General features: G+C 40.6%; 1 protein-coding gene across 10 annotated transcripts in view; it reads left to right on the top strand.

The window, feature by feature from the left end:
• Nucleotides 1–13,222, top strand: part of ACACA (acetyl-CoA carboxylase alpha) — a 239,721-nt gene that overhangs the window by 43,623 nt on the left and 182,876 nt on the right. For all 10 annotated transcript variants that reach the window (XM_027087339.1, XM_027087346.1, XM_027087341.1 and 7 more), the window contains 2 exons: nucleotides 6,605–6,737; nucleotides 8,052–8,190. In XM_027087339.1, the coding sequence (XP_026943140.1) occupies nucleotides 6,605–6,737; nucleotides 8,052–8,190 (272 nt within the window). The remainder of the gene's footprint in view (nucleotides 1–6,604; nucleotides 6,738–8,051; nucleotides 8,191–13,222) is intronic.

Here is a 13,222-nt window from a genome sequence, read left to right as displayed (position 1 = left end):
TAGACCATTCCTAATGGCTTATCTCAGGAAATTGTGATTCTGTAGATTCTAGCTGTTGCAGTCTTTTCTGCCATTACAAGGGAGCAATATCCTGAGCAATATCTACTTAATTAAAAGCTAAAACAGGACTATGTTACTGTATAACATTCAGCCACCATTTATTTATTTAAGTGATTTGTCCATCTGTGGCAAATTTGCTTGCATAGCAATAGATGTGTCCCAGTAGTTTTTTAGGCAGGGTTTTTCTTCCCTGCTTAAACTGGATTAGACCTCTGTGTCTAAAATATTTTTCTGGGCCCCTTTTCCTTTCAGGGATTTTATCCACATCTTCTCCTTATCCCATTTGTACCAGCTCCAGTCTTATTCTCAAATTTTAGTGAATAAAATCTTAGTTTTTGTTGTTTTTTAAAAAGGTGTGTGTGTGTGTGTGTGTGTGTGTGTGTGTGTGTGTGTGTGTGTGTGTGTGTGTGTGTGTGTGTGTGTGTGTGTGTGTGTGTGTGGACACCACTACTCTGGCCTGAGAATTAGAGTTGTGACTCCCACATTATTCAAAGTTCCTCAGTAGTGGCATGTTTCGTCCTTTTGACTGGCTTTCTTTCTCTCCTGACCTGCTCTCCCCACTCTTGGAGTCTGAAAATCAGTATTATTTGTTTTGATTGGATCTCAGAAATTACCTACTTAGGCTGTGCTGTCCTCCTCCCTCTGGATTTCCTGACCCCATTACTTTCTTGGCATAGTTGTCCTTGTAAACTTTGTCTTCTTTTTGCCCTGGGCCCTCCCTGTCATGTGCTCCTGGCAGCCTGGAGGGGCCGTGGAGCTTTTCTCTGGTGACTGTCAGAAGAAAGTGACCGTTGTTGAAACACGTTTGCTGCGGCTAAGGCAGAGCTGCTGAGATCTACTTTCTAGTTATACAAGCTTTTATATTTCTCCCCCTTTCCTCTCGGTCCCCTTGGGAAATCAACTAATTCTGTGTGTGGGCCCAGGGTAGGGAGAAAATGCAAACAGGAGGGGAAGTATGGAAATTGGGGACAAAGTACACAAAAAGACTGTAGCTTGAAGCCATCAGGAATACTCTACTCTGACTGAAGCAGGGCCAAGAAGTAGGCACAGTATGTCTTGTCCTCCTGGGTTTTAAGCACCTGCAGCAGGAGGACAAACTCCGGCTTGTGTTTACAAGGCCGACATCTGAAGAAAAAGCGTCCATTCCTTTGCCATCTTGATATGGAGGGTTCTGCGGAGGAAAATAAGGAGATGAGATATTACATGCTTCGAAGGTAAGTTTTAGAGTGCCGTATCTGGGCAATATATACCTTTAAAAAACAATAAGACATTGACAGCTAAGCCCTGGAATTTATGGGCAATCTGATTTGATGATTTTCTTGTGTCTGTAGGAAACTTTTTTTTTTTTAAGGAAATGAATTAAAACGCTCATATTTGCTCCTGGATTTCTAAACCTTTATTTTACACTCAGAATTTGAACCAAAGATACCCGAGACCATGTGTGACATTGTAGCTGCGTTGAAAACAAGCACCCGTGCACAGACCTTGCTGTGTGCTGGTCTTCCGTTAAGGAATCTCACTTAGTCTGTGCCAAAGTTGCTCACTGTTCTTGGCTGGTTTTTCAAGAGTGAAGTCTCTTTATCTATTTTGAAGGAAAATATCAATTCTGTGTGGTAGGTAGCATCCTGTTGAAGGTAGTTTTGCAGAAAACTTTTTTAGACTCTGTCTCTTGGACCAGGAAAGGTGGCTGCTGTCATTGTCCCGGCGTGTGACAGTAGGCAGCCAGACTGGAGGTGTTGAGAGTGCCAAGCTCTCCTATCCCGAATCTTTCTTCTTCCTGCTGTTAGAACTCGCGCTGAAGAGGAAATGAGTCAGGCCTTCTTCAGAACTCTTGCAGGTCTGTGCCTCTCCAGCAGAGGGTCGACATAAAAGACCTGAATGATTTGCTGGATGGCAGTCATTAAGGGTCACTTGCTTGTATTTGCAAACTGGAGTTTTTGTTTTGATAAAAATTACCTGAAAATTAAATAGACCCTGGAAAATATAGAAACAAATGAAAAACACTGATTTGGCAAAATGTGTCTTTAAAACAGTCATCCTTTCCTTTTCCTTTTTACTTGACCTCTTCCATCCTTTGGGGGGTAAACCAAGCAAATCTTCCACTGAGAGTCAAATAAGTAAAAAACAACTGGTATATTTTAAATATACATATTATATATTGTTTTATATATAATATATACTTATATATTTTGTATATTTTAATATATATACAATAAAATGATTTATATATGTATAAATATAATAAATATATATATAACTTTGGTTTATTATTTTATATATGTAAAACAAACATATATACAAACAGAATACACATACACATATATATATTAATTACACACACATACACAGTTTTATTTTTCTGTGGTTAAATACAATAGGTGATCTGTCCATTTTTTTCAAGGAGACATCCCTCCTGGAGCAGTCTGTCCTCCAATTTGAACAATCATCTAGAGAATTCCCTTCTTTTCTGTGTTGGATCCTCTATTTCTTGCATTCCTTGTCTTCCTTTATCTTGGTTTATTTCATCTTTTGGGAAGACAACATTCTCTGATAGCTTCCTGAGAAAAGCTAGGTGAGAGGTAAAGATTTTGAGATCTTTTCTATCTTTCCACTTGATCCTCTTGTTTTTAGCATGGTGCCTAACTTCTGAACATGGCTATATGAAGGATCCCATCTATTTTTTTTAAATCTTTTTAAAAATAAATTTATTTTTGGCTGCATTGGGTCTTTGTTGTTGCACGCAGGCTTTCTCTAGTTGCAGTGAAAGGGGGCTACTCTTTGTTGCGGTGCGCGGGCTTCTCATTGCGGTGGCTTCTCTCATTGTGGAGCACGAGCTCTAGGCATGCGAGCTTCAGTAGTTGTGGCATGCAGGCTCAGTAGTTGTGGCTCACAGGCTCTAGAGCACAGGCTCAGTAGTTGCGGCACATAGGCTTAGTTGCTCCGCAGCATGTGGGATCTTCCCAGACCAGGGATCGAACCTGTGTCCCCTGCATTGGCAGGCGGATTCTTAACCACTGTACCACCAGGGAAGTCCTCATCCCATATTAAAAGTAAGGTATATTTCTGTTTTTCTCCCCTCTTTGATTACAAGTGACCCTCAGGGCATTCCTTTGTTATCTCTAAACTATTGATTAAAGTGTATGAACAATCCCTTCCCCACCTTAATTTTATCGATAAAGATTTTGCTTCCCTTTTTGTCTTATACTCAGGCATCTCCTTATTTATCCTAGGTTTATATCTTCTCTGTCTCTCTCTCCCTAAGAAACTGAAAGTTGATCTCTAGGGAGTATGTGTGTGTGTGTGTGTTTAATCTCAGTGTATAGAATTATATAACCATAATTTTTGGTTCAAGACACACTCATTCGTCCATGTGTAACCCACTATTATTTATTTATTTGGTTACTTATTTAGTAATTTTAAAAATAGTGTAAAAAGGAATTTGAAAACCCACCGCTTAAAGGTTGATCCTTGGCCATCACCTACATCTTTCTAACCATATGGTCTCTCCTCCATAAACCTTCTCCCTGCTTTCCCCACCCAGGTAGTCATTTCCCTTAATCACATGTTCATCACATTGTTTTGTTTCTCTGTTTACATAGTTTTTTTGTGTCTATATGTATGTCTTAAAAGTATGTATATTTTAGTTTTTAACTTTATGATCTGTTTTTTGTTTTGTTTTGTTTTGTTTTTGCGGTACGCGGGCCTCTCACTGTTGTGGCCTCTCCCGTTGCGGAGCACAGGCTCCGGACACGCAGGCTCATCGGCCATGGCTCACGGGCCTAGCCGCTCCGCAGCATGGGGGATATTCCCGGACCGGGGCACGAACCCGTGTTCCCTACAACGGCAGGCGGACTCTCAACTGCTGCGCCACCAGGGAAGCCATTTATGATCTGTTTTTAATTTATAATCTATATATAATATTTGGGAGCTTCTTATATATTAATCATATATCTATACACTTGACTAAGGCCTCCTATTATTTCTAATAATTTGCGGAATCTTTTGTTTTCTATGTAAATTACACCATTCACAAATAAATATAATTTAACTTCCTCCTTGGCAGTCCTCAGGTCTCTAATGTACTTATTAATTTTTTTATTTTATTGCACTTGCTAGGAAATCTAACAGTTTTACACTTATGGATTTTCTAAAATTAAACCATCCTTGCTTACCTGGGACAAACTCAAGTTGGTTGTGGAGTAACATACTTTTTAACTAATATTTTGCCTATCCTTGACCCAACACCTATTTAGAATATCGTCTTTAGGAATTTTGCAACTGTGGTCATGAGTAAAGCGGCCCTGGACTTCCCTTTCATGTAACATCTTTGTCTGGTTCTGGTATCGGTATTACTCTAACTGGGGAGTTTTACTTCTTTTTCTACTGTCTGGAAGTTTGGTAGGCTACGATTCTTGAAAGTTCAGTAGAACTTGTCTTTTAAAACCATCTGGGGCTTCCCTGGTGGCGCAGTGATTAAGAATCCACCTGCCAATGCAGGAGACACGAGTTCGAGCCCTGGTCTGGGGAGATCCCACATGCCGCGGAGCAGCTAAGCCCGTGCACCACAACTACTGAGCCTGCGCTCTAGAGCTTTCGAGCCACAGCTACTGAAGCCCACAGGCCTAGAGCCCATGCTCCGCAACAAGAGAAGCCACCACAATGAGAAGCCTGCGCACCCCAACAGAGTAAACCCCGTTCGCCGCAACTAGAGAAAGCCCGCACACAGCAACAAAGACCCAACGCAGCCAAAAATAAATAAATAAGTAAATAAGTAAGTAAATAAATAAATAAAATAAAAATAAAACCATCTGGACGTGGTGTTTCTTTGTGGGAAGGTTTTAATCATACTCTTTTATTTTGAAGAGAGAAATTACTTGAGTGCAAGGTTAGAGTGTAGGAGAAAGGAAGGAAAAATAGAAATAGAAGAAAGCAGCTGTCTGTTAAATAGTGTATCAAGGAGTTTATTTACTATATCCATTATCTCATTCAGTCCTCAAAACACCCTTTCAGAAGGTCTATCAGTGCTGAGTCAAGGTCCAGTCAGGGAAAGAGAAACTGCATTAGGTATTATAAACAAAAGACATTCAATTGTGAAAATTGGTTACTTGGGTGTTAGAAGAATAAAAGAACAAAAAAGACATGCTGAGGTAACCCAAGGTTAATATCTGCAGGAAGCAGCTACCACCCCTCGGGGAGAGGTAGTATTCCCAGAACCTACTAGCTTGGAGAGGGCCCCAGGTGCTTGGAGAGGGGCTGGTGCTTGGACCTCTGGGAGTAAGCTTTGAGTAGCTGGTGCTCAGATCCCTGAGGAGGAGGCCTGGCCTGACAGGTGATTGATAGGCCCAGGCCGGGTAGCCCAGAGGATGAGTGAGCATGGCAGGGCTGGTACTCTGACAGCCAAGGAGCCACAACCCACTGCTCCTTATCCTTCTAAGGGAATGCACCACAGCTATTCCTGAATGCTGAAAGATGCTAGAGACTGGAATTAACTCTGTTTTCCTGTGGAGCAATGCTGATAATAGCTGGAAAATAAGAAGAAAATCCCTTTCTCTCTCTCTCTCTCTCTCTTTTTTTTTTTTTCTTAAACCCTTCTGCCTTCCTATTGGCGGAATCAAACAAGTTTGCATGGTGTTAAGCCCTGTTGTCATAGAGCAGAGCATAAAAGGGTGGGCTTGGAGCTGAGAGACAATAGCTAAAAACCTAGAACAGTGAATACCATACATATTTACAAAGAGAAAAGTGAAGCTTAGCAAGTTTAAGTTATTCGGTGAAGATCTGGAATTTAAAGCAGGCCTGTGCTGTTTCCACCACTATCTAATCTAAAACATCATTGATTGTTAGAGGCACGATTATTGAATGTACCACTGAGAAAAAAAATTCTGCCAGTTAAATAAAGCACACCATCAGCTGTAAGATACATACCAATTTCAGAGATTTTAAAAAGCTAAAAAAAAAGTGTTATCTTAAGGTCAATGAAATATGGTTTATAAATAAATTGCCTTGTAAATGCCTTGTAAATAAATTGTTTTTGGAGTTGTTGATTTTGAAACGTCTATGGCATATCCAAGTAAAACATTTAGTAGGCAGTTAAAAATGTGGAGTTACAGCTCATAAGAAAAATGGAGGTTAGAGATACAGAGGTGAAGGTCATCTGTGTGTCAGAATCATAATCCAGAAACAGGTTTGCTAACTGTTGTGGGTTGTGTTTTTAAGTTTTAACAGTCACTCTGAGTCTGTTATTTATACCATCTCATTTTAGTCTGTTCTTTGCCTATCTCTTTATGATGGCATCTGTTGGTAAATCTTAATATTGTCTTTTATTATTCAGGAACACTTATTTTTTTTCTTGAATTTCCACAAGCAAAGATCATTTTCTTTTCTCTCTTCTCTATAAAAACTATGTTGTCTGCCACCATGCAGTCTTCACAAGGGTGCAATTGGAAGTGCTCTTATAAGTCCGATAGTGAAAAGTAGGTCTCCAGGGGAGATAGATGATGTGAAGAAATCTTATCTGTAGACTTTCATGATTTCTCTATTTTTACAGGTCGAGCATGTCTGGTTTGCACCTAGTAAAGCAAGGTCGAGACCGAAAGAAAATAGACTCACAGCGAGATTTCACTGTAGCTTCTCCAGCAGAATTTGTTACTCGTTTTGGTGGGAATAAAGTGATTGAGAAGGTAAGTTATAACCTGCTAAATTATTTTTTCAAAAGCACATGAGATTTAATGCCTAGATTTGTTGTCTAGATTTGCTCAAAACCGATATTTAAATTGAATTTCTGAGACTGCAGAATTATCCTTTCTGCCTCCCTAGCATCCTATTAAATAATTTCACTATTTTCTGTAATATGTATTTACCACTGGCAATTTAGTCATAACTAAGTAAGAAGATGAGGCAGCACCCATAAAGCGCTTTTAGAAAGATCTTGCTGTTTTTATGGGGTTGAGTTGCACTGATCTGAGAGGGTATGAGAAATTGATTAGCTTGTGGGGTGGTGGTGAGGAGGTAACATGTCATAACACTGGGTTTAGAGCTAAGGGAATGGAGAGAGTTTCAGAACAGAAGGCTTCAACAAGTTTGATACAGTGTAACCTACTGGGTTCCACCAGGAATTTGAGATATTCCACCAGGAATATACCACATGAAATACTTAAAGAGATTACAGGTGTTTTGAAATGTTGTGAGTTAATCTGTGTCACTTTTATCTAAACCATATTGGAGCTGAGAGAATGACTTGGTTGAAATAGCTTGCAGTGATTAAAAGATTAAAGGATGGGGACCTATATTCTCTGTCCTAAAAGTGTTGCTTTAGCGGTGCACTCCTGTTAGTCTTCCAATGAGTAGAGATTACGTGTCTCCCAACCTATGTTATCCTCAGGGTGATGATTGCAAGACAGGCAAGGAGGTGAAAGGTTTGTTTAACAGAGAAGTCTCAGGATCATTGATCCTTCTACGCTTTTTCTTGTGACCGTTCTTTCTGGGGCGGTCTGTACAATTCTAAGGCGTTTGGATTCAGCATTTTGGAGAGAGGTGGTGGTTAGTGTAGGCGTTCTTATACATGTTCAGAACTCTGTGCCTTGTTTCACTACAACAGAGAATAGTGCATGACACTACACTGTTGAATCTTCCTCCAGCCTTATTTATATCCATCTTCCTCCTGACGTTTGTTTCTTCTATTCCCTAAAAGTAGGTATGGTAGAATAATTCACAAACTCATAAGATTTGAGTAACTGATTTTCCCCTTCAAGAAACGAAGTTAGAAAGGAGTAAGTTTTAGCTGGCACATATTGAGGTATTTGCTTAGCTAACATCTTAAAATATCCCTTGATCATGTGGGAGTTGGTTCCTAAATGCCTAGACCAACAATACAAATTCCTAGTTGAAACTCTGGCTTTTCAGAGGAAGATCTACACAAGTGATTTCATCTCTTTTCCTCTGTCATTGCCTGTCTCTTCTACCTCTCTCCAATTCCCATGTTCCCACTCTACCAGGTTCTCATTGCCAACAATGGCATTGCAGCAGTGAAATGCATGCGGTCTATCCGCCGGTGGTCTTACGAGATGTTTCGAAATGAACGTGCAATTCGATTTGTTGTCATGGTCACACCTGAAGACCTGAAAGCCAATGCAGGTAAGTTATGAACATTAAGAAAGCATCATCCTCAAGCATAAAACATTGAATGGCACAGCCTTTAAGGAGAAGAATGTTAACTCAGGGGGATTCCCAAATCCAAGGATTTCTCTTTTAAAAAGTGTCAATAGTAGGCATAGACAAGGATTGTATTATATTTAACCTCAACGTAGACGCCTGTGTTCTAAGTAAAAATAGGTAGAAATTTAACCAAAGTGTCGATATGGGTTTTCAGTGTTATTTGCTAAGCCACATTCTTTAGCATGTGTCAGTAGAAACGTTTGGAAGGAAATGCTATTTACCTTATGAGTTACATTGAATTTTAGAGCATTTTAAGGTTAAGATTGTTTTTTCCCCTCCTCCTGGGAGGGGGAGACCTCTTGGGACCCAAACAGGTTTCACTCTGCAGGCTCTTTGGCATATTCTCTCTGCTTAGATGGTTTTCCATCTGAGAGAGGCAGATAAAGACTATTGGTGTAGCTGAGAGGTCGTGGCTAGTCCTTCCTCTTTATACTTTTTATCACTAAAGTATAATCTCTAAGACAGAGTACCCACAGATAACATTAGCTCTTTATTTTATTTTATTTTTTAAAATTTATTTATTTATTTTTGGCTGCATTGGGTCTTCGTTGCTGCATGCGGGCTTTCTCTAGTTGCAGCGAGCAGGGGCTACTCTTCATTGCGGTGCGTGTGCTTCTCATTGCGGTGGCTTCTCTTGTTGTGGAGCACAGGCTCTAGGCATGTGGGCTTCAGTAGTTGTGGCACGCAGGCTCAGTAATTGTGGCATGCGGGCTCAGTAGTTGTGGCTCGCAAGCTCTAGAGCGCAGGCTCAGTAGTCGTGGCACATGGGCTTATTTGCTCCATGGCATGTGGGATCTTCCCGGACCAGGGCTCGAACCCATGTCCCCCGCATTGGCAGGCGGATTCTTAACTATTGCACCACCAGGGAAGTCCAACATTAGCTCTTTAAAGGGCTGTCTTTTTAAAGCTTTTATGGTCTTTATATGTACTCTCTATATTGAGACAATGATATTAAGACTATTCCTAAGGAGTAAGGGTTATTATCTTTAGAAATGAAGAAGGCACCAAATTACTGGAAAATAGATGTTATATGAAATCATTTAGATTGACCCTTCAACACCTCTCAGCTGCAGTTTCGTATATGTGAAAGGAAAATCATGTCTATTTTACTGGATAGTTGTAATGATGAAATTGTGTATAATAAATGTAAAGTACCTTGCATGATTTCTTTTTCCTTGTTTCTCCTTGGTGTTCCTATTAATTCATTTATTCATTCACTCAATGAACATGGAGACCCACAGTTTAATAAGATATGATCTTGCTCTAGGAAACAAATAATTTCAATACAATGAGGTAAGTGCTATAATAGAAATATGCACAGGGTACTGTGGAACACAGAGATGAGCCATCGTAACTCTGGCCCCTGCTCTTGGGTTAAGGGTTAAGAGGGGTTAACAGGGTTAAGAGAGCTTTCTGAAATGGGTTTTACCTAGCCAAGAATGAGTAAGAGTTAGTGAAGCAATTAGGGGGAAGACAAAGGTATTACAGGCAGAAAGAACATATATGCAAATGTTTGAAGGTGTGACACAGTGGTTTCTGGAAACTGCAAGTGTCTTATTAAAGTACAAGACATGATCTAGTATTTGTCAAGGATGGTCTTGTTTTTCATGTTAGCACCATCAACAAAGGCAAAATAATAGATAATATAGTAATGAGAGCAAGGTGGGGGGTTTTTTTGGTGGGGAGACAGGTTTGGAGTACATGTGATACAAGAAGATTCTAGAAGTCCTACAAAAAATTGAATATATCCTTCTAGAACTTAGAAATAATGAGAACTAGAGATTAAGAGTGTACATTATCAGCAAATATGTGATAGTTAACACTACCTCCTGAAAGATCAGATAGAAAATGAAGAGAAGAGAGTTAAGGATGAAATTTTATAGAAGGACAAAATTTAGGGATAGACTCAGGAAGATAGGCCCATAAACAGTATTGAGAAGAAATGGTCAGAGAAACAGAAGAGAAAAGCAATGAGAAAAGAGAATTTCAATAAGGAAGGCTCAAAGGTGTCAGTAGTCCAATAAAATAGGAATCAAAATCTGTCTGGCGATTAGCTAATCATTGGTAACCTTTGCAGAAATAGTTTTGGTGGAACAGTGTGAGTATGCAGACTAATACAGGAAGATAAGGAATGAATGGGATGAGACATGGAGACAGCCAATGTGGACAAGTTTTTTGAGAATTTTGGGTGAGAAGGGAAAAAGGAAAGGCAGTAACTAAAGAGAAATTTGGGGTCAAGAGATAATTTTTATTTTTCAGAATGGAAGAGACTTAGAAATGTTTCTGAGAGGAAGGAGCCAAGGGCAGGGGTGGGGGCCGGGGGGTAGCAGTACACAAGAGAGCTAGAGGAGATGGAAGGGGATGGGATCATGAGCACCAGTGGACAAAAGTACACATATCTTTTGACTAAGAAAGTCTATTTCCTGGGGTTTATTCTGAGGAACAAAAATCAGTAATGGGGCAAATACGTTCATACAGGGATATTCATTGCACTGTTATTTAAAATAACAAGAAACGAGGAATAACTTGTGCCCACCATTAGTGATTAGTTACGTAAAATCTGTTGCACCAATTCTATGAAATACCATGCACCCATTAAAAAATATTTTGTGGAGAGGAGCTTCAAGATGGTGGAAGAGTAAGATGTGGAGATCACCTTCCTCCCCACAAATACATCAGAAATACATCTACATATGGAACAACCCCTACAGAACACCTACTGAACGCTGGCAGAAGACCTCAGACCTCCCAGAAGGCAAGAAACTCCCCACGTACCTGGGTAGGGTAAAAGAAAAAAGAATAAACAGAGACAAAAGGATAGGGATGGGACCTGCACCAGTGGGAGGGAGCTGTGAAGGAGGAAAGGTTTCCACACACTAGGAAGCCCCTTTGCGGGCAGAGACTGCAGGTGGCGGAGGGGGGAAGCTTCGGAGCCACGGAGGAGAGCACAGCAACAGGGGTGCAGAGGGCACAGTGGAGAGATTCCTGCACAGAGGATCGGTGCCGACTGGCACTCACCAGCCCGAGAGGCTTGTCTGCTCACCCGCCGGGGCGGGCGGGGCTGGGAGCTGAGGCTCGGGCTTCGGTCAGATCCCAGGGAGAGGACTGTCGGCGTGAACACAGCCTGAAGGGGTAGTGCACCACGGCTAGCCGGGAGGGAGTCCAGGAAAAGGTCTGGAACTGCCAAAGAGGCAAGAGACTTTTTCTTCCCTCTTTGTTTCCTGGTGTGCGAGGAGAGGGGATTCAGAGCACTGCTTAAAGGAGCTCCAGAGACGAGCGCGAGCCGCGCTGCCCCAGAGACGGGCATGAGACGCTAAGGCTGCTGCTGCTGCCACCAAGAAGCCTGTGTGCAAGCACAGGTCACTATCCACACCTCCCCTCCTGGGAGCCTGTGCAGCCCGCCACTGCCAGGGTCCCGTGATCCAGGGACAACTTCCCCAGGAGAACACACGGTGCGCCTCAGGCTAGTTCAACGTCATGCCGGCCTCTATGATCATCTCTATAGATGCAGAAAAAGCTTTCAACACCGATTTGTGATAAAAACTCTCCAGAAAGTAGGCATAGAGAGAACTTACCTCAACATAATAAAGGCCATATATGACAAACCCACAGCCAACATCATTCTCAATGGTGAAAAACTGAAACCATATCCACTAAGATCAGGAACAAGACAAGGTTGCCCACTCTCACCACTCTTATTCAACATAGTTTTGGAAGTTTTAGCCACAGCAATCAGAGAAGAAAAAGAAATAAAAGGAATCCAAATAGGAAAAGAAGAAGTAAAGTTGTCACTGTTTGCAGATGACATTATACTATACATAGAGAATGCTAAAGACTCTACCAGAAAACTACTAGAGCTAATCAATGAATTTGGTAAAATAGCAGGATGCAAAATTAATGCACAGAAATCTCTTGCATCCCTATACACTAATGATGAAATATGGGAAAGAGAAATTAAGGAAACACTCCCATTTACCATTGCAAGAAAAAGAATAAAATAACTAGGAATAAACCTACCTAAGGAGATGAAAGACCTGTACGCAGAAAACTATAAGACACTGATGAAAAAATTAAAGATGATACAAACAGATGGAGAGATATACCATGTTCTTGGATTGGAAGAATCAACATTGTGAAAATGACTATACTACCCAAAGCAATCTACAGATTCACTCCCTATCAAACTACCACTGGCATTTTTCACAGAACTAGAACAAAATATTTCACAATTTGTATGGAAACACAAAAGACCCCAAATAGCCAAAGCAATTTTGAGAAAGAAAAGGGAGCTAGAGGAATCAGGCTCCTGGACTTCAGACTATACTACAAAGATACAGTAATCAAGAGACAGTATGGTACTGGCACAGAAACAGAAATGTAGATCAATGGAACAGGATAGAAAGCCCAGAGATAAACCCATGCACATATGGTCACCTTGCCTTTGTTAAGGAGGCAAGAATATACAGTGGAGAAAAGACAGCCTCTTCAATAAGTGGTGCTGGGAAAACTGGACAGCTACATGTAAAAAAATGAAATTAGAACATGCCCTAACACCATACACAAAAATAAACTCAAAATGGATTAAAGATCTAAATGTAAGGCCAGACACTATCAAACTCTTAGAGGAAAACATAGGCAGAACACTCTATGACATAAATCACAGCAAGATCCTTTTTGACCCAGCTCCTAGAGAAATGGAAATAAAAATAAACAAATGGGACCTAACGAAACTTCAAAGCTTTTGCACAGCAAAGGAAACCATAAACAAGACGAAAAGACAAACCTCAGAATGGGAGAAAATATTTGCAACTGACAAAGGATTAATCTCCAAAATTTACAAGCAGCTCATGCAGCTCAATATCAGAAAAACAGACAACCCAATCCAGAAATGGGCAGAAGACCTAAATAGACATTTCTCCAAAGAAGATATACAGATTGCCAAAAAACACAT

Source organism: Aethalodelphis obliquidens, unplaced genomic scaffold, assembly GCF_003676395.1.
Source record: "Aethalodelphis obliquidens isolate GAN/ISIS:26980383/991018 unplaced genomic scaffold, ASM367639v1 scaffold58, whole genome shotgun sequence".
NCBI classification, from domain to species: Eukaryota; Metazoa; Chordata; class Mammalia; order Artiodactyla; family Delphinidae; genus Aethalodelphis; species Aethalodelphis obliquidens.
The sequence above is the reverse complement of the archived record's forward strand: the minus strand, read 5'-3'. Positions and strand labels throughout refer to the sequence as shown.